The sequence below is a fragment of the Phocoena sinus genome, chromosome 2, assembly GCF_008692025.1.
Source record: "Phocoena sinus isolate mPhoSin1 chromosome 2, mPhoSin1.pri, whole genome shotgun sequence".
Taxonomy (NCBI): Eukaryota; Metazoa; Chordata; class Mammalia; order Artiodactyla; family Phocoenidae; genus Phocoena; species Phocoena sinus.
The window spans coordinates 5,500,668-5,527,552 of NC_045764.1; the positions used below are offsets into that span (position 1 = coordinate 5,500,668).

Genomic DNA, 26,885 nt, shown 5'->3' on the forward strand with positions numbered 1-26,885 from the left:
TGTTTTGTTTTGTTTTGGCTGTGTTGGGTCTTCATTGCTGCGTGCAGGCTTTCTCTAGTTGTGGCGAGCGGGGGCTGCTCTTCGTGGTGGTGCGCAGGCTTCTCATTGCGGTCGCTTCTCTTGTTGCAGAGCATGGGCCCTAGAGCATGCAGGTTTCAGTAGTTGTGGCTTGGGGGCTCTAGAACGCAGGCTCAGTAGTTGTGGCACATGGGCTTAGTTGCTTGGCTCATGTGGGATCTTCCCAGACCAAGGATCGAACCTGTGTCTCCTGCATTGGCAGGCGGATTCTTAACCACTGTGCCACCAGAGAAGTCTCCAATTAATTTTTTAACTATATAATTCACCCATAAAAATGACTGGATACACTGTAGTAATAAAAGTCTTCTTAACTATATTTAAAATAGATAACCAACAAAGACCTACTGTAGAGCACAGGAAACTCTGCTCAGTATTCTGTAATAACCTATATGGGAAAAGAATCTGAAAAAGAATAGATATATGAATCACTTTGCTGTACACCTGAAACTAACACAATATTGTAAATCAAAAAAAAAAAAACAAAACCAAAATATGCAAATAGAAAACATCCCATCACACACACAAAAAAGTTTTTTAAATTTTTTGTTTTGTATTTCTCTTTAGAATGGGTTGGAGTATATATCTGTCTTATAATTAGAAAACAAAACAATGATATATATTTTACAATCACTAAACTCTTAAGCTAATATTGTTTGTGTGAACATTTGTAACATTTGTTTAATTAACATTGAGATTCTGATGACGTCTCCGTGGTAGGAATCCTTTATCTGTGTGTGTAAGCGTCACTGTTAAATGCAAGGTTTCTCACTAGCAGCACGTTGGCGTTTTGGGCTGGGTCATTCTTGTTGTGGTGGAGGGCAGGGGGCCTGGGGCAGCCCTGAGCATTATAGCACGTTTAGCAGCATCCCTGGCCTCTGCCCACTCCGTGTCAGTGGCACACCCCAGCATGACAGCAAAACAATGTCTTCAGGTACTGCCAAATGTCCCTGGGAGGCAAAATTGTCCCCAGTTTATAATCACTGAATTAAAGGAGTCATTTTATAGGGAAGAAAATTCTGGATTGTTTCAAAGTAGGATTCAACTGTTGTGAAGTTCTCCCTGTTTTCTCACCCCTGTGCTTGTTTTGTAACTAGGGTGAGGGTCGTTCATCAGGAAACCAAGTTGCGTGAATCGTCCTCACATTTTCGTGTAATCATTTATGTTGCTTCTGATTATTACTTATGTTGCTTCTGGTTGTTCCGTGCCCTGTTCAGCTCGCTCCACTGTAACGGGAAGCTGTGTCAACGATGGCGTGCACATAGTCAGGGGTTACAGCTTATCTTCCATGCCTTTGGCGACGCTGTGTGGGGATGAGAGCCTGTCCCCTGTCACCACCTCTGGTCCCCTGCTGCTTAACTTCTACTCAAATGCACACACCACGGACTTGGGATTCAAGTTTTCCTATAGGATAACCCGTGAGTAGCCATAATGATGTAGTTTGGAATTTTCTTTTTCCCTCGAGCAATTTCCATAAGGAGATTTAATTGTATTCACACATCACCAAGTTGAAGACTCAGAGACCTTAAGGGAGAAAATTATTAATTAGGTGCATGGTCTTAAAAAAAAAAAAAGGGAGGCCCTTTTTCATGAACTTTGGCAGAACTACTCTTTGAAAATCAAATGGAAGATTGAGTTTTTTTTTATTTTTTTTTTTATTTTTTGTGGTACGCAGGCCTCTCACTGTTGTGGCCTCTTCCGTTGCGGAGCATAGGCTCTGGATGCGCAGGCTCAGCGGCCATGGCTCACGGGCCCAGCCGCTCTGTGGCATGTGGGATCTTCCTGTACCGAGGCACGAACCCGTGTCCCCTGCATCGGCAGGTGGACTCTCAACCACTGCGCCACCAGGGAAGCCCTGAGATTTATTTTTGATAATTTAAGTTAGAACGAACTGCTACCTTCAGTTGTTCGTACATTGTGTAAAGTGACTTTTTGGCCTGGACTGTCCAGGTGCCTATTTCATTTTCCCAAGTCACTCTGTTGAAAACCAATCCTTTATACATTTAGAAAAAATGTAAGAGAATATCTTTATGATGTTCTGGTAGGAAAGAATTTTTTAGCAATATGCAAAAAGCACAAGTCGTAAAAGAAAAGATGGATGTATTCAACTACATGATAATTTGCAGCTTCTCTGTATCAAAATCAGGGTAAGACAAGCCACCGAATGGACAAAGACCTTTGAAGCTACCAACATCTTTTCATTTTTTGTAGACAGTTTGATCCATGTTTGTTTGAAAATCATAAGATTCTATTTCCCTATTTTGAATGGTCTTTTCCTCTCCTGCAATAAACTTGGCTGGTTTGCTGACAGCATTTTTTTTTCACATCATCCCAACTTCAGTAACACGGGCAAAAAAAAGATCTTGCAAAATGTTTGTTTGATCTTTACTTGACATAACCCATTGCTAAAGGTAGAAAGTCAAATTGTTTTCTTTCAAATAAATTATTGTTCCCATCCCCAGAAGAGCCTGAAAATGTTTATTGACTCATGAAACAGGCCTTCATGGTTCGTGCACGTTAACTGCCACCGACGCCTGGCCCCGTTTGTAACGCATGATTCTGTGTGGCCCAGGGATTCTGGTAGCACAAACAGAACATTCCTTCCCCCAGTTGTCTGTTGGATGAAGAGAAGGGGTGACTTGTTTTATTCTTTTGGTACAACTAGTGTTATGGAGAGTTTCCTCCCCACTTTATATTATTTTACTCTTTAATCCCTCATTTTCCTAAAACACTGTATACAAGGGTCCACATTATTTACTATGAGAGTCTCTTTTAAAGAGGGTTGATATCGAAATTTCAACTCCTGACAATGTACAAATTTGGGAGTTATTTTAGGCATTGACAAGCTTTCAGAGACCACATCATTGTGAACAAGATGTAATAGAATAATGGCTACTCAAATCTAACATTTAATTCACTGCAGATGTACCCAGGGGCCTGAGCACGGGAATGATTGTGGGCATAGAGAGAATAGCTTTCCCTGCCATGTGGGCTCAACTGACACAAAATAAACAAACAGACAAATAAAAAATTACCTTAATAACCTTAAATGGCAGCCACTATTTGGTTATCATTTCTAAGATATGTAAATGGAATATATCCATTGATAGTATATAAACCATAAAAATATCATCAAAATATACTCACGTTACTATAATTTTAGAAACATAAAGTAAAATAAATATCCACCTTTCTCACTGCTGTGAGAATAGGGCACTTTCCATCATTGCACGGCACAAAGTAATCCTCCTTGTATGCAAAGCCAAGCGAAAAAATTAAAATTCTATATTTTGTATAATGGGATTGCATTCTGTTTTTACGGCTGTTGTTTTATTGACTAGTCGTAGTAACTAAGGACTGTGGGCTGTTGATTGCTGGACTCGGGGTGGGCCTACCTTCCTCATGCTTGTTGAGGATTGGTAATAAAACTTGGTCAAGTATGGTCCTTACCAGTCTCACGACCAAATAGAAATACGCGAGACTCAGAGCTATGCATTTGAGCCCACAGAGGGAACTAAACTCCATTATTTCAAAAGTGATTTCTAAAATTTCACCTTACAGTAGTCTATCATGGACACAGGAGACTCCAATCCATATTATTTAAGATTTTTAGATCACAGCCCTTCCTGGGTTCATAAGCCCACAATGTGCCTTGGATTCTGCACACCTTTTCTAAACTTCCAGCAATCACTGTTATCCCTCTGAATTTCTCACTGCTTTATAGAGAAAGGACAATTGTATTCCAACATGTGAAACGTTTTTTTCTCATTTTCACTGTGGCCATTATTTTGGCTCAGACTTATTCCATTCCAAGAGGTGCCTTGAAACATTCTTCCCTGCTTCTACCCCTTACTGTCTTTTCCCTCTACCTCGGTGCAAAAATCTGAAGTATTTGTAAGCACAGTAAAGAGAAGTTTACATTGCTTTAAGACAAAGAATTATCATCTCTCTTGGGGAAAAAGGTACCGTAGTAAAGAATGTCTGGAAATGGCTTTCCTCTGCCATGCATCATAACCATTCTCTGCGTGTTCCCCGCCTTCTGTCGCAGCCTGTGGTGGTGTGTTCAGCCTCTCCACCGGGGTCATCAAGAGCCCGTTCTATTCCTACTCTGCGTACCCTAACAACATGCACTGTTTGTACACCGTCACCGTCAGGGACGACAGAGTAATCCAGCTCAAGTACGTAAGACCCATTTACCTTCTTAAGAAAATCCTCCCAGCTCTGTTTACAGAGAAGATGTTCATTTAATGATGCAGAGCACTGATTCTCATCAGAGGCACATACAGGAATCCGGAGGAAGGGGAAGTAAGCATGTGGTGTGATCCTGTTCGTCTGGGGAATGGGCCGCCTACCCTCCACGCAAGCCAGTGGTCACTCAGGGGAAAAACAGGCACTCACTCCACCGGTTCAAACAATTGTTGTAGTTTTCCGACAGTTTTAGAAGTAGCTTCATATACTGGGGTGTAAAGTTATAAGCCTATCTTTAAATCAAAGGGCATGGGGAGGGCAAGAGAAAGCAGTTTCCATTTTGGGGGCACGTATTATACACAAAGAACTTTAATGAACACTTCCACCATTCTCTTATTAGTTCTTGAAACAGTCAGATGAGGTATGTATTATTAATCTCACTCTACTGATGAGAAAACTGAGGCTCAGAAGTGTCACATAACTTTCCCAAAGTGCTGTTGTATTAAATGAAGAGTCAAAATCAGAATCCGGGTCAGACTGATCTCCTCCCCAAACCAGGTCCTCATACTTCCCTGTGCTCTCTCTCAAAGGGTGAATTTTCTAAGTACTTAAGAAATTCCTTTTTATTCCCATATCAGAACACCTCTAAACTGGTGCTATATGAGATATCTTATATCATCAGGAAAATTCTCCCCAATCCTGCATACTTCCAATAAGACTGATGAAGGGAAAGCAACCTCCAGTTCTCTGAGTGACAGAGTTCACTATTGCTGTCATCTGAGATGATGTATTTCTAACTCCTGTGTTTCAGTGATATACAGCATATGGTGGAAAGCTCTGAAACTCAGCATATGGTGTAGTTTATGGCAATATAGAATTCTTTATAGAAGCTTAATGGGCTAGGAGCCCTCCTACCTCCCTTCCTCCTATATGTCAGTGATCACATTCTCTCCCCCCAGTCATAAACTCTCCATAATTTACCTCCAGGGACCTCATATATAAACTGGGTCCTTGGACTGTAAGGCACATCTTATCAAGCCTGGTTTGCTTCCTGTATCAGACAGTGAGTGGTCTACAGGATGGACCCTGGAGAACACTGCAGGTCCCACCTGAGACTGTTTGTAAAGAAGCTGTGCCCCAAAGCCAAAAAGTCCTTTAAGGCCCAGGAATAAAAGAATACACAAAAAATGCCCAATGGCCAGGAGCAGGAGCCCTGTGAAAGGATCACCTTCTCCGAATGGAAACGTAAGGAACGGTTCTTGTCATTTGCTGTCGTGGCACAATACTTGGTTCTTACATGTGTAGGATTAGAGCACATGCTATGATATGTGTATATTTTTTGCCCTTGCCTGGGCCCTGGGGCTCACCATAGTCAAAGTTCACATCAACTTGCTTGGAAAATTATTACATTCTTTCTAAGAACCTACATTCTGTGAAACAGATACTATTCTAGGTACTGAAGAAGTTGTAGACATTAGTAACACATAAATCCTTCTAGGCTCTCAAAATAGGCCGGCCTCATGATGTTTTCTGTTAATGGGCTTTTGCAAATATTTTCTGTGCTGTCATGGGAAAATGATGCAAAGCCAAAACAGCTTTGAGTCCTCTTGGAAACTCAGATTTTTATCTTTATGGATTCACGTTGTGGAAAATAAATGTATTGTCTATAGAAAATAAAAATGAAAGTAGTGTTTTTGGAAATTATCTAGCTATTGTTTTGCCTTCTTTTATTATAGGAACATTAAATGTTACATGTGGTTAAAGAAAATTAAGAAATTTTTCATCTTGATCTTTATCATCAGTTTGAAAACAATCAAAATACATTCAAAATATTGTATCATTTTTTTCTTAAGCCTCTTAAAGGAAATATTTTAATCACGAGATATTTTCAAATTATTCCATATTATATGTTATATATTACAGAGGCTAGCAAAAATACCAAAACCCAGAAAACAAAAACACCTGAGAAAGAAGAACCTAGAAAAATGATGACAGGACATCAGATAATTTAAACAGGTTTTTAAAAAATAAGCTATAAAAAAAATAATAATAAATAAAAAATAAGCTATAATAAACCCACCATAAAAATCCTTAAGAACATCCATGTAGGAAGCCTTGCTTGTTTGGGAACTCTGGGAATAGTTACTTGAAATGACAAAGCATAAGACCTGGATTGAAATATGGTGTTAAGGAACTATATTCAATATCTTGCAATAAACCATAATGAAAAGGAATATATATGTGTAATTGGATCACTTTTCTGTACACCAGAAACTAACACAACATTGTAAATCAACTATACTTCAATTTAAAAAAAGGAAAGAAAAGAAAAGAAATACTATGTTAGACAATGAAAGAAAAGTCAGGGATGTATCTGTCAGGATAGGTTATAAGTGGTGACAAACAACCCCAAGGCACAGTAGCTTAACTCAACAAGTTTATTTCTCACTCGTATGAGTGTGTCCAACGTGGCCTGGCAAGGAGTCTCCTCTCATCATGGTCACTTAGCTGCCCAGGTTGATGGAAACTCATTTCTACATTTGCTTCCATGATCATCACTGCAGTAGAAGGCAGTGTGGCAAACTGAGTAGTAGTTCTTAAAACTTCTTCCAAAAGTAATACGCATGACTCCTGCTTACATTTCTGTGGCCAGAGCATGTCTCAGGGCCACATCACACCTCAAAGTGTGCACAGAAAGACAATCCTAACAAATGTCAGGAAGGCTGAGCGCTGGGGTGAGTGGTGACATGCCCGTGACGACCACAGTGATCTGAAATGTGAATTTCTGGTTATAGCAGTTAAATAAGACTCAAGAGAATTTAGTTCATTCTTTCCTACCATTGGTTTTTTAATATTTGTTATTTCTTTTATGAGGAATAACTATTTCTTATTTCTAGTTTTCAAAATCATAATAATAACGATCATTTGTTGGGTCTGTCCATTTTTTTTGAGCATCTACTGTATGCCAGTTACCATAATTTGGTTTTTACACATTGTTTCACTTAACCTTAGAATAAACTCCATTTAAAAAGAGGGAAACAGACTGTGAGAATGAGAATAAAGCTCTGATTCTAAAACCAGCATTTCTTCCGCTCTATTATATTAGCAGTCTTCCCATTGATAAAAATTAGATTGATAGTACCACTTGATCTCACAAAAATAACAAGGGAACAGAGTAAACACCCTATTTTTAATGAGACTGAAAAACTAAAGTGTTGCTGAAATGATAGATAAATATCAGTTCAACTTATCAAAACTTTGTTAAGTAGATTTAATATATCCTTGACTGTAAACCCCTGGAAATCCAGGACTATATCTTACTCGTCTTTATATCCCCAGAGCTTATGACACTCCTTGACATATTCTAGTCTCTCAAAAACTTTCCTCTAAACTTTTGAACTGATCAGTAAAATAGTATACTGTTTCTACGTTTCCTATCAAGTGAAACTTGGATGCTGTTGGCGTTTGTCTTGTCTTTTTTTTTTTTTAATAAGAACTAAATCTATGATTTAATGGAAATCCGAATGGAAAACATTATTATTAACAAGGTTCATTTCACAGGTTCAATGATTTTGATGTGGTTTCCTCCACCTTCTGCTCCCAAGACTACCTGGCAGTTTACGATGGTTCTAACATCAGTGATCCCCTTCTTGGCAAATTCTGTGGTTCCCAGCTTCCACCAGGTGTTAAGAGCAGCAGTAGTCGTATGTTCCTGGTGTTCAAGACAGATTCGTTTCAAACAGCAAGAGGTTGGAGGATATCTTTCTGGCAGACACTGGGTAAGAATTTTGCGTGTGTAAATCTATTTTTCATGACTGTTTTCTGCTTTGTTTAATTTTTTTCACCTGTCTAAAGTTGCTCTTCATTTAAGTTTAGAGGAATATGTCACATAAAATTTTGGTTTTAAAAATTACATATGGTGTATTTTGAGTAAAAACAAAAAATCACTCAACATATGTGTCTCTCTAGTATTTAAAGACAAAGCCTGTCTACACCACCATCTCAAATGAGACCTGAGTCTCATTTTATCACCCATGGAAATGGTGGAAGTTAAGCCTGTAGGTAGCAAAGTCCAGATCAAGAAAGAAGGCCCTGTAGCCTCTGTTGACTTTATCCTTAAAATGGTGAAGAGCCTGGGAGACTTTTAAGTAAAGAGTGCACAGCCCAACTGGACTTCTGGAAAGATCATAGTGGTAGCAGGGTGGAGGAAGGTGGAAGGAAGAAGCTTATCACAGAATTCCAGATGAGAAAGGTTGAAGGCTCAAAGTAACAGAGTGGGAATAAAAATAGAAGAAGGTGGAAATCTCAGAGATATTCGGAACGTAGAATACCTTGGAAGTACAGTGTTGGGAACTTGATGCTTATTACATGAGGACAGGAGTTGAGGATGACTTCTATGGGTGACTTGTTGGATACTCGGGCCTTAGGAGGCTAAGATTCAGGGAAGAAATATTGTATTTGGTTTGGGTCATTTTGGGTTGGAGGGCCTATGAGATATCTAAATGGAGAAAGAGAGGAGGAAACTGAAGCTTGAGAAGCAACTTGGGCAGAGGAGGTGATCTGGGAGTCATCTAGAGGTAAAAGGAAAAGCTGGGTGAGAGGATCAATCAAAAATAGCACCCCCGTTTATTCCCACTGCTTCTGAGAAATAATTATCTATGTAGAATTAACTTGGAACTTTGAGTCCTTTAAAACAGCGGTCCCCAACCTTTCTGGCACCAGGGACCGGTTTCGTGGAAGATGGTCTTTCCACGGACAGGGGTGGGGGGATGGGTCAGGTGGTAATGCGAGCAATGGGGGAGCAACAGATGAAGCTTCGCCCCCTCACCCGCCGCTCAGCTCCCGCCGTGTGGTCCGGTTCCTGACAGGCCACGGACCGGTACCAGTCCACGGCCTGGGGGTTGGGGAGCCCTGCCGTATGAGTTAGCTGGTCTGCTCTCTGTTTATCCGCACTTGTGGCATCAGTGGCACAGTCTAAGATAATTTATATTTGATTCTGGGAAGTGTTTCGAGTCTTCCATTCGAATATAGAAGTGAATAGTGTTCTGAAAACAAACCGCTCACAAAACGAATCGCTTACTGTGAAGGCCCGGAGAAACCTGGGAGGTTTTCTACGATAAGAATCCCGACTCATGGGCTTCCCTGGTGGCGCAGTGGTTGAGAGTCTGCCTGCCGATGCAGGGAACGCGGGTTCGTGCCCCGGTCCGGGAAGATCCCACATGCAGCGGAGCGGCTGGGCCCGTGAGCCATGGCCACTGAGCCTGCGCGTCCGGAGCCTGTGCTCTGCAACGGGAGAGGCCACAACAGTGAGAGGCCCGCGTACCGCAAAAAAAAAAAAAAAAAAAAAAAAAAAAAAGAATCCCGACTCACTGTTCAAACCCTTTCTTCCTCTTTACCCCATGCTGCGGCTAACCTTCAGCCCTCTGATAGAAAGCAGAGCTCACCTTCACCTTCTTTGCATTTGGTGTGTGATTCCTTACATGCATTTCTTGAGGGGAACAATTAGACATTTGCATTTTGACGGCTTCCCAATAAAACGCAGACGTGGTGCAAATTGTATCAGAAAATCACTGTGCCACCTAGCCTACTTAGCTGTATCAACAGTGACTTGAAAGCAAGTCTCATGGGCAGACAGAGAGCATTGCCTTAATGGAATTGCCCAAGTGAAGTGGCATATAAAACACAGAGGGCTATTTTGAAAGAAAAATTAATTTTCCTTTGGAGACTTTTTGCACAAGAGAACGTGTTTATTCGTGCCTTTGGCACAGACTTTAGAATCAAATGACACATAATTGCATGGCTCTTGCTACCTGCTTTCAAGTTGTTTTTCTTTTTCCTAATGTATTCTCACATGATCATTGAAATCATCCTAAAGTACTCCACACGGCTGTCACCTAACAGCTTCCACGTTAGCCAGTGTTCCCTAACCTCATTAATTATTACATTTTTCTGAGCTACAAAAAGACATTCTCCGACTTAAGGTGATTTTACTGAAGTAGCACAGAACGAATCATCTTACACCGTCAAAGGCCCCGCTCATCCATAAGCATTGGCCACTTTCAGTGAATAACTATTTTCCTCTGGTCACATGCAGAGAGCAGAAATAGGGTCTCATTCCTTGCCTCCCAGTGTGCTACCCCTGCATGCCTCTCACCTCTTCTTCGTGTATAAATGCTATTGGCCACTTGGGAATATTTGAGAAGTAATTGTAAGTGATCGTTAGTGGTATTTTTTTTTCCTGAACAACCGATAGTTATAATTTTGTGCTGTTTTGGTCTTACGGACCTTTCAAGATCACTCATATAAACTCACTAATTATTCTGCATAGCTTTTCAATCTGGTTTGTTTTTTGTTGTTTATGGTGAGGAAAAGGGGAAGAAACAATAAAGAGCACATTGAATTCTAGTGTTTATAGAATCGTTTTCTTACAGATCTATACAAAGCACTTAAACTTGGCTAATAAGATGCACTTTTCCACTCAGTCTTGTCCATTTCAAACTGCCCTGGGCATCCTGTAAAGAGAGAAGAAACAACTTTATGGGTGGGACAGTGACTTTTAGTTTCCAAAACTGTCACTTTAGCCTGGAAGACAGTATCTTCCCTGAATAAATAATTGATGTGAAGAGGAGACCATTTTAGTCTGTGATATCTGTTTAGCTTATCTTGACCTAAACACTGGAGTTTTACAGATTCGCTCTTTTGATTCCACACTTGACAATACTTTATGCACATCTGCTTTAATTTTTCTGAAGTCAGTGAAGAGCCGGCTCATACAATAATATGATTATTAGATAACTTCTCCTTGGGCATTTGTTATATTTGTATTGCTAATGGCTCAGAACAAATTTGGGGGAAATATCCCCCTAGTTTGTCGCTAATGAATTGTGTGGTGAAATCAGGTCTCCTCTTTTATGGAACTTCTGCTATGAAGGGCCACCTGCACAGGATGGAAGGTAAGGAGAAAGCAAAAGCCAGCACTTCCCGGGAGCTGATACCTACCTGTGAAGTACACCTGCCTGCCCGCTTGCCCCATCTCTCCTCCCCTACATGAATAACTGATCCCCGATAACTGATAACCAGCGGAGCACTTGTCCTGGGGTCTGTGAAACTCTGAGATTATCTGCAGATCTCAGCGTTTTTCTGGAGAGTATGCAACTTTCACCCGATTGTCAGTGGTGTCCGTGATCCCGTGAAGCTTAAAAAGCCTTCAGTCCTATGGATTTGGCCCAAGCGGGCAAGCTCCACGGTGCAGAACTAACACTGATGAGTACCGTTTATTCTACCCACTTCTGCTTGCTGAGTTCCTGCCCCTCCTTTACCACCAGAGTCTGCTTCAGCTCTGGCTGTGCTCATCTGTGTCACTCACAGAGCATTTCAGACCTGCAAACGTGTTTTTAAGCCATCAAAGCCCCCATTTCTTCTTACTGTACTGGTCTCACGCCAGAGTGCCTCTCAGTCAGTCTGTTTTTTTGTTTTTATTTATTTATTTATTATTTAAAAATTTTTATTTTATTTTATTTTTTTGGCTGCGTTGGGTCTTTGTTGCGGTGCACAGGCTTCTCACTGCAGTGGCTTCTCTTGTTGCAGAGCACGGGCTCGAGGCACGCGGGCTCAGTAGTTGTGGCACCTGGGCTCAGTAGTTGTGGCTCATGGGCTCAGTAGTTGTGGCTTGCGGGCTCAGTAGTTGTGGCTCCCGGGCTCAGTAGTTTTGGCTCGTGGGCTCAGTAGTTGTGGCACATGGGCTCAGTGGTTGTGGCTCATGGGCTCAGTAGTTGTAGCATGCAGGTTCAGTAGTTGTGGCTCGTGGACTCAGTAGTTGCGGCTCATGGGCTTAGTTGCTCCGCGGAACATGGGATCTTCCCAGACCAGGGATCGATCCCACGTCCCCTGCATTGGCAGGCGGATTCTCAACCACTGTGACACCAGGGACGCCCCCTTTCCCAGTTCTGTTTCTCATGGCAGCTTCCCACAGAGACACAGAACCTGAGTTAACCCCCTTTCCCCACCCCCAACCAGGGGCACTTCCTGTCCTGGGCACTGCTCGAGGAAATAATAAAGCAGTTATTTCTTACTTGAATCCATGCATCTTGGAGGATGGGTGAGAGAGGAAAGAACATTTATTCATGCAGTTATGTTCCAGGCCCAGTCAGTCTGTTTTTGATGTGCTCATCCCATTAGATACGAAACTTGTAGATACAGGATTAGATCAGGGGTTTAAACTATGTTTATTGACTGTGTTGGACCATGGTAACTAAACTTGTTTTCTTAAGTAATGTATCGTATAACCCTTTAGCAAAATATCAGGGTCAAAAACTGAAGTTGGCCCAGTTAGTGTTGAGGTCTGTGGGCATTTGGCAGTGGTGGGAAGAAGTTGAGGTGGCTCAACAGGAGTTTACTTGTAAGAGGGGATGGAGAAGAAGGAAAGGTACACAGAGAAAGCTGATGCCAGTTTGGGGCCCCAAAGATGGAAAATATAACCACAGCAAACGGAGGAAAATGTAACAACATATCAGACTTCTGGTTCTGGTTATTTTTAAATTTCACAGTTTTGGTGTTAAGTTTGGACTTTGGGAGGGGCATTCTAAAGTTCTATAGCTAAACATTAAAAAAATAAACTTAAAAACATTCAGTGACACTAAATATCGATGTGTCTATGTCTCTGTTGTGCTTCCTAGCAGCCTGATGTTAGCTGCCAGACGACATTACTTTTAAAAGTACATTTGCAGTAAGGTAGTTGAATTATAAAGTGAATAATTTCCTAAGTCACTGCTCAAATAACCCTCAGTTTAGCGAATATGGGGATATTACTCGAAAGCAGTGTTGTTTGTCTGTCCTCTTAATGTCATTTGCTCCCTCTGATGAAGTCTGACAATGAGATGAGCTGAAATTGTAAACCCATTTGCAGAAAACTAGACTAAGCTTATTTCCGCTCTTTTTAAGTCTTGTAACTTTCACTGCTGATTCGGCATCCCTTGGGAGTTGATGCCAAAGACAAGGTTATCTGCAGTTTCTCCTTTGTGGGTTTTACTGACAAGGGTTTTTTGCTGAGCTGAGAATGTGGGACTGTGATAAAGAAACTAACAAATGCTTAGTTCACCAAAACCTTACAAAAGCAGTAGGCAGGAGTAAAATTCCAGATCAGCCAAAAGAAAAAGAAAAGGTTTTTATGAAAATATATTCCAATATCAGTCTGTGCTCTAACCCACTCACCCCCTCCTTAAATGACCAGATTGCTGCCCCTGGTCTTGAAGGATAGTGTTGTCATTGGGAAAATGAAACCAGATGGTACTGTGAAGACCAAGCTAAGTGATAAAATTGAGTTAGTGGTAAATTATAAGATAACACTTTGAAAAACATTGAAATAAACAAGAAGCTGGCAAGCAATTATTCTGTATAACCTAAACAGCACCAGCCCTCCTAAAAATGCAACTCATCCAACAACTGGATGTTTAGGATTAAATTATTTATAAGCATAGATTCCCTGTAATAATCATTATCCTTATTCATTGGGCCTGGCTTTAATGTAGTGTTTCCAGCAGCATAAAAGCAGACTGTCATGTTTATGGCTGGTCAGCATTAAACACTGAAAAAAATCCTTTACTTGTAAACAGTTGTTTAGAGATAAAACATTATCAGGGACTATATTCTTCTCTTTGTTCTGAGATGTGAAAAATCTGCTACCTTTGTGTGGTAGCTTTAATTTCAGTTCACCCCCAGGAGAAGATGTCAAGGATGCCCAAGGCATACAGATAATGACCGCCTGTCACTGAGCTTCTATGGGAGGGGCTTTGCATGGATTTTCTCATCTAATCCTCACAACTACCCCTGAGACAGAGATTATCCCATTTTACAATGGAGGAACAAAGAAGTTAGGAGATTAGGTAATTTGCTTGCAGTCAAAGGGTTTATAAGAGGTAAAGCCAAGTTTGGAATCAGGTAGGACTATCTCCCAAATTCATCCTTTTCCTAAAATGCCCACATCGCTTTTGTAGAGATCAGTGAACACACTCAGGACGATGAGGGATTCTGGGGGTGACTTTTCTCAAAGGCAACTCATTTCTTTTCTAACTCTTTGGGGAGATAGAGCTACTTTTCTCCATTCTCATCTTCTCCTTTGACACTGCCTGCTTTCCAATTTGTACCTAGTCCTAAATAGTGCATTTAATTTACTGTTACTATATAAATATTACACATAACTGCAGCAGTCTCTATTTCCTCCTTCCCATAAGGAAAGGAAAAAAATATTTTTTAGTAAAATATACTATTTATAAGTAATTAGCATAATTATATATTTATAGTAGACTTATATTTATGATGCAAATATATTTTATATATTATAAATATAATATGCATAAAATATATATGTTTAGTATTTATATTTTACGTAACATTTATATTTACAAATAATTTATATATATATGCATACATATACACATACAGTAAAAGCCCATTTTCTTTCCGCTGTTGACAGACAAATGTCACGTCTATCTTCACAGCTTTGCATGATATAATGGTAAAGAATTAGCACAATTATGTGGAGTATAATTCCATTGGAACATAAGGGTAATAAATGTCTGTATAACAAAAATCTCTAACCCCAAATGATGGCCTCCAATTTAGTAAAATTTCTTAAAGTTCTATCAAAATTAAGGAATTTGGGCGTTTATTTTTATGTTGTAATCCTGATTGGCATTCTCATATATTTTACTTTACAAATTGGGGAACTGAGTCACACAGAAATTAAGTGACTTGCCAGGGCCTCTTAGCAAGTCTTGAGCAGAACTGGGAAAATAATCCGTCTCCACTAAATCACACTGCCACCAGTCATAAAATGTAAATATCAATAGCACAATGTGCAAGCTGACACATTAACGAGAGCAACAAAACAATTCCGTGCCCTTGTTTGCATTATTAAAAACTATTGGGTACTCTGGTTTGATGAATTTCATATCTTTTCTAATGCAACCTCTTTTATGACAATTGAATAGCCCATTGCTATGAATCCTGCTCTCTAACTAGAACAGTTTCTAGTTCTTGCTAGCTTTTGACTTTGTGATCGTCAGTGATGAGGGGAAGCCATTCTTCTATATAGTGTGCCTTTGCACACTATATAGTAACAGACCTAACATCGTTTATAATGGCAAATGTTTAGCTAAACAAGCATTTTCCTACAAAAACAAAAAAACAAAACTACCCCTTCGGCAGGTGTTTTAAATCTTTTGGTGATACTTTTGGTGGCGTTCTGCTGATTGTTTCTTCACAATCAAATGTGCCACAAAAGTCAACTAACTTAGCTCTGAAACAGGTTAATACATAGGACCCAAAACTTGGTCCTATGCCTGTGTGTGTGTGTGTGTGTGTGTGTGTGTGTGTGTGTGTGTGTATACATATACACACACACATATATATATACACATATACAGACTTATATATATAGACACACATACACATGCACATGTACATAATATGTTTATCGCATAGTAACAACTTTATAAATCAAGAAATATATTTAATCCCAAGAATTCCCTTATAAACTTAGACTAGAAAGCAAAGATCCCTCCAGTAAGAACTCCAATATATCTATATATTTTCTGTGCTTTCCTGAACTGCGTATTCGACAGTATTCACCAGCTACTTACTATGCAGGCAGTGATCTTTTCTCTGGGGATACGAAGACGAATTCAACAAGATCTCTATTTCTGAGAAGCTTACTCAATAGTCAGCAAATAATTGTAAATTCTGATAAATGCTTTTGTCAGAAGTATGTGCAGAGGACAGCAGAGGCAGAAGTGATCTGAAGTACTTCGGCGTTGAGTAAAATAAAAAGGACACAGGAAAAAAAAGTTCGCGAAAGCACGGCAGGGAATGCGAACCGTGAATTGTAGTCAGTGGTTTGTAAATGTAGCACAGGCTCTGGGGATAGACTGTCTAGGTTCAAACTCAGCCCTGACACATCCCAACAAGTTTGACCTTGGACAATTACTTATCCTCTTGATTTTCTCATCTGTAAAAGGGGCCCACTAATAGTAACTACCTCATAGGGTTGTGGGGAAGATTAAACTAGAACATGCCCTGACACTCTTTTAGCACGCACTAAATTTTAGCTATACATAATACTCACTCGGAAGGCTGAGAAGTCCTTCGTTGGGAAAGCAGCCATTTTATGGAGAAGGAAAAGCAAAGTTGCAAAGGCATATCCCATTTCAGAGGCCACACACTGGCCTGTACATTGTTACTACCGCTTTGGGCTGTCAGGTAGAGAGCAGTCGGGGCTGAAACTGGAGAGACAGGAGGAGTGGACAAGGTGGGCTCTGCATCAGTTGCGGATGGAACCGTTAATCGTCTGGAGGCTGGAGAGTACTATGATCTAATCCGATGTGGTGTAGGAAGCACGTGCTAGCACCTGTGAGGGTGATGTTTTGAAGTAGGGGCAGCATTTTAGACAGAGAAAAATTGGGAAAGTATTGCCATCATTTAGGCAGGGGATGAGAGCAGTGACAGTGTGAAAATAAAGAAGGAACTTGAAAGGAGAAGCACTTAAGGTACAGGATCAAGAGGACCCAGTAGTCTTTGAACAGTGAATTGAGGGAAAAGGAAAACATGATGACCCTAAGGTTTCTGGACAATATCCCGTGATACCACCCTGAGGTTTCTGGACAATATCCCGTGATACCACTATCTAAATGTAAGTTTACAGGAGAGGGCCAGGTTTCATAGGAGAAAGTAATAATGTTTGGTTTTGGTGTGGAATATTTGGTGCCTTTAAGTCATCCAGCTAATGTTCAGTAGGTAGTCAGATACAAGAATGAGAAGCTCAGTAGAGAGATCAGGGTTAGAACTCTGGTCTTATTTTGCTTAGAGACAGTGTAGTGTGTAGCACATACACGTTAAAATGATTATATCTTCCTGGTGAATTTGGTGACTCATGTTATTCTGCAAGGTCTTTTCTTGTTTTTTGGGGTTTTTTTTTTGCTGTAATGTCTACTTTTTCCGATTCAGTATACAGCTTCCCTAGCTTTCTTCCAGTTCATGGTATATTTTTCAATCTCTCCACTTTCAACATTTCTCTACCCCAAAGAATGTATTTGGGTTTTGTTTTACTTTGTCTTTCAAAGAGATTGGGCCATGTTACTAATAAAATTACTAACGTTATTGGATTTAAATAGACCACCGTATTGTTTTCTGTTTGTTCCATATGTTCTTATGTTTCTGTAGCCATCTTTGTGTTTTTGCCTTTTCTGAATTAATCAGTTGTCACTCTCTTTTAAAATCGTTACTGTCCGGGCGGCGGGACGGGCGGGCGCGGAGGTCGCCTGTGCTGGGCTGCGTGCGGCGAGGCTCCGGCGCCTCCGCGGAGCATCGCGGATCCGGGGAGCATCGCGGGTCCGGGGAGCATCGCGGGTCCAGGGAGGAGCGGCGCCGGCCCTGAAGCCTTGAGAACATGGCTAGGCAGCCGTAGTTCAACGGGGAGCTGGCCTAATGGGAGCTAGGCACCTGCTGGCGTCTCGGTTCTTGGCGGGCCCGGGAGCCCGCGGTGGCCAGGCTGGGGACGGCGGCAGGTAGGAGTGAGCCGCTGGTGTGGTGACGAGCAGGGAAGGGAGGACACTGGCTGTCGGCCTGTGAACCCAGGCAAGAAGCAGCAGCCGACACAATCCAGACCCGGGTCCGTGCGCCCAGCTCGGTGCTGGGCGGCCGGTCGGTGGAACAGACCCGCAGGTGTGGCTCTTGTCACTCTAGGACTGGCTTCGGGACAGATCCTGCCGCTGAGCCCGGGCCTCAGTTCCCCGGGAGAGTGGAGTGGAGCCCGGTGGTGTGCGCGACTCAGCACGGCGGCCACGCGCGTCCAGGCTGCCAGCAAGGGCAGTGGGGAGCCCGGGGAAGTGGTGGCCTTGGGAGTGTCCTCCAATGGCAAAGAACCTACAGGCTTCTCAGATAACTTTGGTGTAGGACGTCGCTGCGTTGAAAGGCAGTTCTGTGTGCTTTTCCCCTCTTGGCGTGGATCAGCAGTGCTGAGGCGGCAGGTGTGATACAGAAGTGCGAGCAGAGACTGTCTGGAATCCCCAGACTCCGGGAAAACTAGAGGGGACAGCCAGCCTAGGGAAGAGGGCCCTCGCCTCAGGGCCCTAATCCTGGCTTCAGCCGCGGGGCTCAGGGGAGCTGCAAAGTCTTCTGGGCGAGCAGAGCCCCCAGTCCTGAGCTGTTCTTCGCTGTGGTTGGGTCATCTCCCCCCATCCAAGGGAAGAAATCTAGATGAGGTTTAAGAATCAGTGCTTTAAGAATGTGGATCTCGTAGCTGAAACCTTGGAACACGTGTTTTCAGCACAAGGTGTTAAAGTGAAGGGAAGGATTTAACGCCTTTTCAAGGAGGGTGTCTCCATGTGGGCAGAACTAGAGAACAAATGGGTCTTGAATAAAGAAAACAAAAAAATCATTACTTATATATTCAGTTACTCTTAGGGATTATAACATTCACCCTTGACTCATTAGAATCTAATTTAAAACTAGTCCTTTTTTTGCGGGGGGTGGTACACAGGCCTCTCACTGTCGTGGCCTCTCCCGTTGCGGAGCACAGGCTCCGGATGCGCAGGCTCAGCGGCCATGGCTCACGGGCCCAGCCGCTTCGCGGCATGTGGGATCTTCTGGACCGGGGCACGAACCCGTGCCCCCTGCATCGGCAGGCGGACTCCCAACCACTGCGCCACCAGGGAAGCCCTAAAACTAGTCCTTTTACCATATCAGGATAAATGCAACATTTTAACTCCATTAATCTACTTCCTGTCTTCCGTGCTGTTAATATCAATTATTTAAATGCTACATGTTTTAAGCATATAAAATGTTTTTATTGTTTCAGTTAGTAATTATGTATACTTACCATTGCTTTTGTTCTTTCTTCCTGAATTTCTGTGCTTCCATCTGAGATCAGTTTATTTCTTTTTGAAGAACTCCCTTTAGCATTTTTTTAAAAAATTTATTTATTGCAAATCTTCTAGTAAAAATGTCTTTTGGTTTTTGTTTTTCTGAAAATGGCTTTATTCTGTCTTAAATTTTGTGGAATTTTTTTCTCTGAATACAGAATTCTAGTTTGGCAGTTATTTGCATTCAGCACTTTAAGGTGCTATTTCATTGTCATCTGTGTTCTGTCATCTTGGCGAGAGAGTCCTTATGGAGTACTTTCTGTGCTATCCACACTTGGGACACCCTCCCTGGTCATTCCATTGTGGTGTGCTGTATTCTACAATGAGCTATCACTCGTGTGTGTGTGTGTATTTTAGCCATTCTGATAGAAGTGTATTCATATCATTATGGTTTTAAGTTACATTTCCCTAATGGTGAACAATTTTCATGTGTTTTTTTGGTCATATGTATATCCTCTTTGGCGAAATAGATGTTCATAATTTTTTCCCATTTTTTAATTGGATTACTTGTTTTTCCACTATTGGGTTTTGAGAGTTCTTCATATATTCTCAGTAGTAGTCCTTCCTCAGGTACATGGTCTGCAAATATTTTCTCCCAGTCCATAGCTTGCCTTTTTGTCCTCTTAACAGGGCCTTTCTTAGAACAAAGTTTTTAATTTTGAAGAAGTCCAGCATATCAGTTTCTCCTTTTATGTATAGTGTTTGGATAACAAGGCTAAGAACTCTACCTATCCTGAGGTCTCAAAGATTTTCTACTTCCATTTCTTCTAGAAGTTTTATGGTTTTACATTTTTCATTTATGTTTACGATCCATTTTGAACTAATTTTTGTTCAAGGTCTGAGGTTTAGATTGGACCTAATTTTTGCCCCTGGATGTCCAATTTCTCTATCACCATTTGTTGAAAGACTATCCTTCCTCCACTGAATTGCTTTTGCATTTTTGTAAATAATCACTTGGACATACTTGTGTGGACATATTTCTGGGTTCTTTATTCTTTTCCATTGATCTGTTTGTCTAACACTCCACAAATATCATACTATCTGGATTACTATAGCTGTATAGTAATAGGCAGATTGATCCTATCCAGTTTTTTTTTTTTTTTTGCAGTACGTGGGCCTCTCACTGTTGTGGCCTCTCCCGTTGTGGAGCACAGGCTCCGGACGCGCAGGCTCAGTGGCCATGGCTCACGGGCCCAGCCGCTCCGCGGCATGTGGGATCCTCCCGGAGCAGGGCACGAGCCCATGTCCCCTGCATCGGCAGGCGGACTCTCAACCACTGCGCCACCAGGGAAGCCTGATCCTTTCCAGTTTATTCTTCTTTGTCAAGATTGTTTTAACTATTCAAGAGCCTGTGACTTTCTATGTAAATTTTAAAATAAGTTGTTTGTTTTGTTTTGGTTGGTTGGTTGGTTTTTATCAAGACTTTATTTTTTACAGCAGTTTTAGATTTATAGCAAAATTGAGGGGAAGGTACAGAGATTCCCCTTATGCCCTCGCCCCTCACGTGCACAGCCTCCACCATTGACCACATCCCCACTGGAGTGAGACATTTGTTACAACTGATGATGTTCAGTGAAGCATCATAACCACCCAACAGCCGTAGTTTGAGTCACAGTTCACTCCTGGTGTTGTACATCCAATGGATTTGGACAGATGTGTAATGACATGTATCCAACGTCATGGTATCTTACAGAGCATTTTCACTGCCCTAAAAATCCTCTGTGCTCTGGCTATTCATGCCTCCCTCCCTCCCTCCCCCCAACCCCTGGCGACCACCGATTCTTTTACTGTCTCATTAGTTTTGCCTTTTCCAGAATGTCATCTAGTTGGAACTGTACAGTACGTAGCCTTTTCACATTGGCTCCTTTCACTTAGTAATATGCACTGAGTTGCTCCCATGTCTTTTCATGGCTTGATAGTTCATTTTCTAGCCCTGAATAATATTCTGTTGTCTTGACGTACCACAGTTTTAAAATAAGCTTTTTTAAGTCAACAGAAAAATCTTGCTGGGGCTTTGGTAGGAATTAAAATGAAAGCTATGCATCATTTGGGAAATAACTGGCATCTTTACTAGGCTGAGTCTTCCAGTCCATGAATACATATGTCTCACCGTTTATTAAGGTCTTGAATTTCTTTCATCACTTGGTAATTTTCAGCACACAAGTTCTGTATACATTTCAGTAAGTGTATACCTAAGTATTTTATTTCCTTTAGAGCAATTGTGTTTTTAACTCTGGTTTCCACACGTGCATTGTTAGTTTATAGAAATGTGATTGCTTTTGTGCCTTGTTCTTCTATCCTGGGTTCTTGCTGAACTCATTTGTTAATCTAGGAATTTTTATGTAGATTCCTTGGGATTTTCTGCATGGGCAGATGGGGCAATTTTATTCTTTCCTCTCCAGTCTGTACTTTTTTCTTGTCTATTACAACGGCAAGAGTTTCCAATACTTTGTTGAATAGTGGTGAGAAAAATATCCTTGCCTTGTTCCTAACCTTAGGAGGAAAGCATTTAGTTTTTCACCATTAGTATCATGTTAGCTATATGGTTTTTGTAGATGCTCTTTATGAAGTTGAGAAAATTCCCTTCTCTTCCTAGTTTGCTGAGAGTTTATGTCATGTTGTGTGTTGGATTTTGTCACATCCTCTTCTTGCATCAGTTGACATGATTATATCATTATATATTGCTTAATAAGTCATTTTTAAAATCTCAAAGTTGGTGGGAATGATTTTCATGAAACGCCATAAGACTATTAATGCATACATAGGGTGTTTTCAGTAATACCAAAGTAATGCAAAATAAATTAAAAGTTAATTATATAATTTTCCCGAGTTCTTTAAACATTGCATTGCTCTTTTACTTGTGACTATAGCTCCTGATTAACTGCTGAAATTACCTTTCTTTTAGTATTTCAGTTTTATGCTTCCCAAATATTACCAGACTGAGTACACATTCTAAGTTAAATTAGGCTGGGTCTCAAATTAGGATGTCTAAAGTGAGGCAAATTGAGTGACATTACTGAAAACAAACAGAAAAACATAACTCAGGTTACAAAAGCCATTAAGAAATGTTTTCCTTGCAGATATAAATATGATACGTAAAAGGTGGCGCATGTTTAAGGTTAGGGAGTAGAGAATAATAACTCCAATTCACTTTTAGCAAAAAAGACAAGACGTGTTCATCTGAAGCTTAGCTGAACTTTTTAAACGAATTCACTGCTTTAGGGCAGCTGTCTACTGTAGCTTTGAAAATCACAGCAAGATTTACTCAAAGAAAGGATTATGGAACTCCCATTTCCCTAAGGAACCAGCCTTAAATGCATTTGTGTTCTGTTTCCTGTGCTTCAGTGCTGCTTCCTTCAGCTACATTCAGCTACAGCCTGAAGCCCTAGCTGGCTCCCTGGGGAACAGGAAAATGCCTGAAGTCAGCCACCATCTGTCCAAGTAGCGGTTGTCCAGAGATGGACATGGACATCTTTTATTTGACTATTTATTCATATAATATTATTCATATAGAAGATGAGTTGTATAATTCACTCATATAATGTTATACTTACTTCAGTTATTTGACTATTTTAGCCAGGACTATCTGATGATCATTTTAGTTCTCCTTTACTTTTTTACTTGTTTGTATATTTTATGAGTTCATCAATGTGCTCTATTATAGTTTGATAATTCAAAAAAGCTATTTTTGTATTTGTCAGCTATTGACACAATAATGCTGTACAACAAACGATCCAAAATGCGGTGACTTATACCTAGAATATTATTTTTATCACTCATGGGTCAGCAGGCCAGTTTGCCTGCCTGTTCCAGGATGCAGGTTGACTGTGCTTGGCCTACAGTTCAGCCTGGAGTCAGGTCTGCTCTGCACGCGGGTACCCAGGGTGTGAGCTCTTGGTGGATCACAGGAGGCCAAAACTCCAAGCCAAAAAGCATAAGCACATTTAAGACCTCTTCCTACTCCATGACCATTAATATTCCATTGTCTCAAGCAAGTCATATTGTGAAACCTAACATCAAGTGACAGAAAATATACAGCTAAGTCCCCTACCTATGAGTGAACTCTGTTCCGAGAATGCGTTCGTAAGTCCAATTTGTTTGTAAGTCCAACAAAGTTAGCCTAGGTACCCAACTAACACAATCAGCTATATAGTACTGTACTGTAATAGGTTTATAATACTTTTCACACAAATAATACATTAAAAAAAAACCCACAAAAAATGAAACATCTTTACTCTTACAGTACAGTCCCTCGAAAAGCACAGTAGTCCAGCACAACAGCTGGCATCCAGGGGCTGGCATGTGAACAGGCAAGAAGAGTCACTGACTGGAGCAGGGAGAGGAGGTGGGAGATGGTAGGGCTGAAGGATCACAGCAATGGGAGATGGAGGGCAAGCTGCCATTTCGCTCACGCCTGACGTTGATGCAATGCACGTTCGCATCTTTGGAAGTTTGCAACTTGAAGGTTCGTATGTAGGGGACTTACTGTACTCTGTCCATCCTGGGGCCCTGCAGGGAGAGATTCTGAGAAGTTAGGAATCATGCAGTCTCCCACTCAGTCTTTGCCAGTGCACACCGGCGGTCTGCGGATCCTTGCTCTGGGTTTCCTGAAGGGAGGGTATCTCCGTCTTCGGGCATTAGTAGCAGTAAGAGCTGCAGCAGTAGTCTTGTCTACTAAGTGTGTACAATGGCACTCTTGGTGCCCAGTACAATTGTCATTCTGCCCTCATTAACTTATTAGCAACAATTAATAAGCAAGGGGTGAGAAAACATATAGCTTGAATTTTTAAAAATAGCATTTAGTTTTTGCAGCTGATGCGTTAGTAGAATAAAGCCCAGTGGTCTGGTTTTCCTACATGCAGACCTCCAGCTCTGCACTGCCCCTTGCCTCCACCAGCCTGGACCACAGCGGTGTCCTTGGGCCTGGCTTCATCTCCTCCAGGCCCTCCCTTATGTGTAAACGTGACCACCAGATGCATCTCTAGGTCAGACCTGATGATTGACGAGAAAGCACATTCATTCTGACCCTACCACTCCTCTGATCAAAAACCTTTCTAGTGGATCCCTATTACCCAGAGAATAAAGTCTAAAGGTCAAATTCTATACATGTAAATTCTTGTCCACTTAACCTTTGGTTACGAGGTCTTTCAACCTGGACTTGCCAATACCAGGCAAGTCTACATGGTCTCATCCTATTTATCCTTTAAGATGCAGATCAACTGTCACCTCCGCCTTGAACATTCTAGATCCTCTTAGCCTGAAGTAATAATCTCCCTTTCTTGCAAAACTCACAAGACTTTTCCTGCCTCTTTTATGGCACCTATCATTTTCTAAATTGTATCATTATTGTTGATTTATGACTTATCACTGCTATTAGACTACCATTCATCTTCTCCCATCGCAGTACTAAATAAAAAAATAGATAACGAGTAAGAACCTACTGTATAGCACAGGGAACTCTACTCAGTGCTTGGTAATGACCTATATTGGAACAGAATCTAAAAAAGAGTGGACATGTGGATATGTATAACTGATTCACTTTGCTGTACAGCAGAAACTAACACAGCATTGTAAATCAACTATACGCCAATAAAAATTAATTTTAAAAATACTAAATATATTTCCTTGTCAATATTTAATAGATAAATAACTTTCTCAGTTCATTAATACCCTGAGTAATTGTTCTTCCCTGCCAGGCATGTCAGTAAGCTTAACTGGTTGCCTTAGGTAGCAGTCAGTCCACACTGGAGTGAAAACTGTGCAAACCCCACTTCTTCATCTTGCAGGCCTGTTTCATAGGAGCAGAGTCATGAGCATTGCTTTGCTTTCAGAATAATTTTGTTCTAGATGCCACCTATGGATATATCAAGGACTGGGCCTTCGGAAGCATTTCAACTCCAGGAAACATCGGACTGTGCAAATACTCTGTAGTTTTACTTGACTTAGAAGCTATGACAGGGTAGCCTGACCTCCTAAGTAAGGCACCTATCCTGGAAAAACGCTCCGCGCATTTGATATCCTTTGCATTCGAGGTGGGCAGCCGTTGTTTGCCTTTCCTGCCAAGAGCGTTTCCTGAATCATAGCGCCCCCTAATGTTGAAAGCAACCCTTTCACTTTTAACAGATCAAGTAAATGGAATGAGACTGTGAATTTAACTGCGGAACTTGTAATGACGCACATTTGTGTACAATGCAAGCTTTATGAATACTCTTTTGAACGCCTATTTCATCTCTATTCCTACCAGGGCTGTTCTGAGCTTAATTCATCCTCATGTATATCTTTCGAAATTGTCAGTAAAGTTTTTCTTCCTTACCAAGGCATCACCTTAGGCTGTGGAGTGGAAGAAACTAAATCCAGTGCTCTGAGGAGTTTGTGCCGTATTTCTTTTCATAGTTGAGTATTGAGAGCATTCTTTATCTCTCTTTTGTATTTTTATTCTGAATTTCAGAGTTTTCATTTCAAAGTAGATATTTTTCTCCACTAAAGTTCCTCTTCTTCAGCTTCTTATCTTTGGAAAAGAAAAAATTCAAATATAGAGTACAGTTCAATATAAAGTGGATTGTAGTGTTATATGCCTCTCATCCTCCTTCTACCAGATTATTTAATAAAAGATTTGTTGAGAGCCAGTTTTCTTGGGATGTTGGGTAAAGTCTTCTTAAATTCAGTTTTCAGTCTGATAGCGTCCATAAAAGCAGAACATAAAGGTAAAACGGGTTCACAGTTTCCATCAGTTTTGTTATGCAAAATACTTTCTTTTGTATAAAATTGGATTTTTCAAGAATAGAAAAAAGCTCCAATAGATCCCATCAAGAGTTCCAAAAATGCATACAGAACCCTATCTGTTTACCCCTTTTCTAGGCAGCTAGATGTGAGCTGGTAGAGATTGGTGGATTGGTGGTTGAAGAGGAAATAACAGCGAAGAAACTAAGATGAGGGGCAGCAGTCTGATAATGTTCATCAAAGTGTGACAGAAAAAAGAAACGATATGATTTTTAAAAACCCTCCTCATAAAATTTCGGTTCCATTCTCTTTGCTCTGCATCGTGATGTGTCTTTTTTTTTTTTTTGAACACAGGGCCTCAGCAAGGATGTGGTGGTTATCTGACACGTTCAGATGGTACCTTTGCCTCTCCTGATTCTGATTCGAATGGAAGATATGACAAGAATTTAAACTGCATATGGCTCATGACTGCCCCTGTAAACAAACTAATTAGACTCACCTTCAACACATTTGCTCTGGAGGCAGCAACTAGTTTGCAAAGATGCATTTATGATTACGTCAAGGTAAGGCTATTATGTTTCTTAACAGAGTCTTCTAATACAGACTTTTTCATGGTGTATTCCAGTTTGTACCACACAGGAAGTCCTGAAAGTTGTGAGTGCTGATAATTTTTACAGAAGAGCTCTTTTTTTTTTTTTTTTTGCGGTACGTGGGCCTCTCACTGTTGTGGCCTCTCCCGTTGCGGACCACAGGCTGCGGACGCGCAGGCTCAATGGCCATGGCTCACGGGCCCAGCCGCTCCGCGGCATGTGGGATCTGCCCGGACCGGGGCACGAACCCGTGTCCCCTGCATTGGCAGGCGGACTCTCAACCACTGCGCCACCAGGGAAGCCCTGCTGATAATTTTTAAAATGACCTTTTCTTCAGTGATATAATGTATAGTATTGCAGATGCTCTATCTTGACATCAAAATAATCTTTAATACAA

At 41.1% G+C, this 26,885-nt stretch overlaps 1 protein-coding gene across 1 annotated transcript in view; it reads left to right on the forward strand.

Annotated features, from left to right (window-relative positions):
• CUBN (cubilin) overlaps nucleotides 1-26,885 on the forward strand; it is a 280,069-nt gene that overhangs the window by 231,105 nt on the left and 22,079 nt on the right. The window contains 4 exon segments of the mRNA XM_032622320.1: nucleotides 1,293-1,493; nucleotides 4,124-4,253; nucleotides 7,825-8,042; nucleotides 26,253-26,461. Of these exon segments, the coding sequence (XP_032478211.1) occupies nucleotides 1,293-1,493; nucleotides 4,124-4,253; nucleotides 7,825-8,042; nucleotides 26,253-26,461 (758 nt within the window).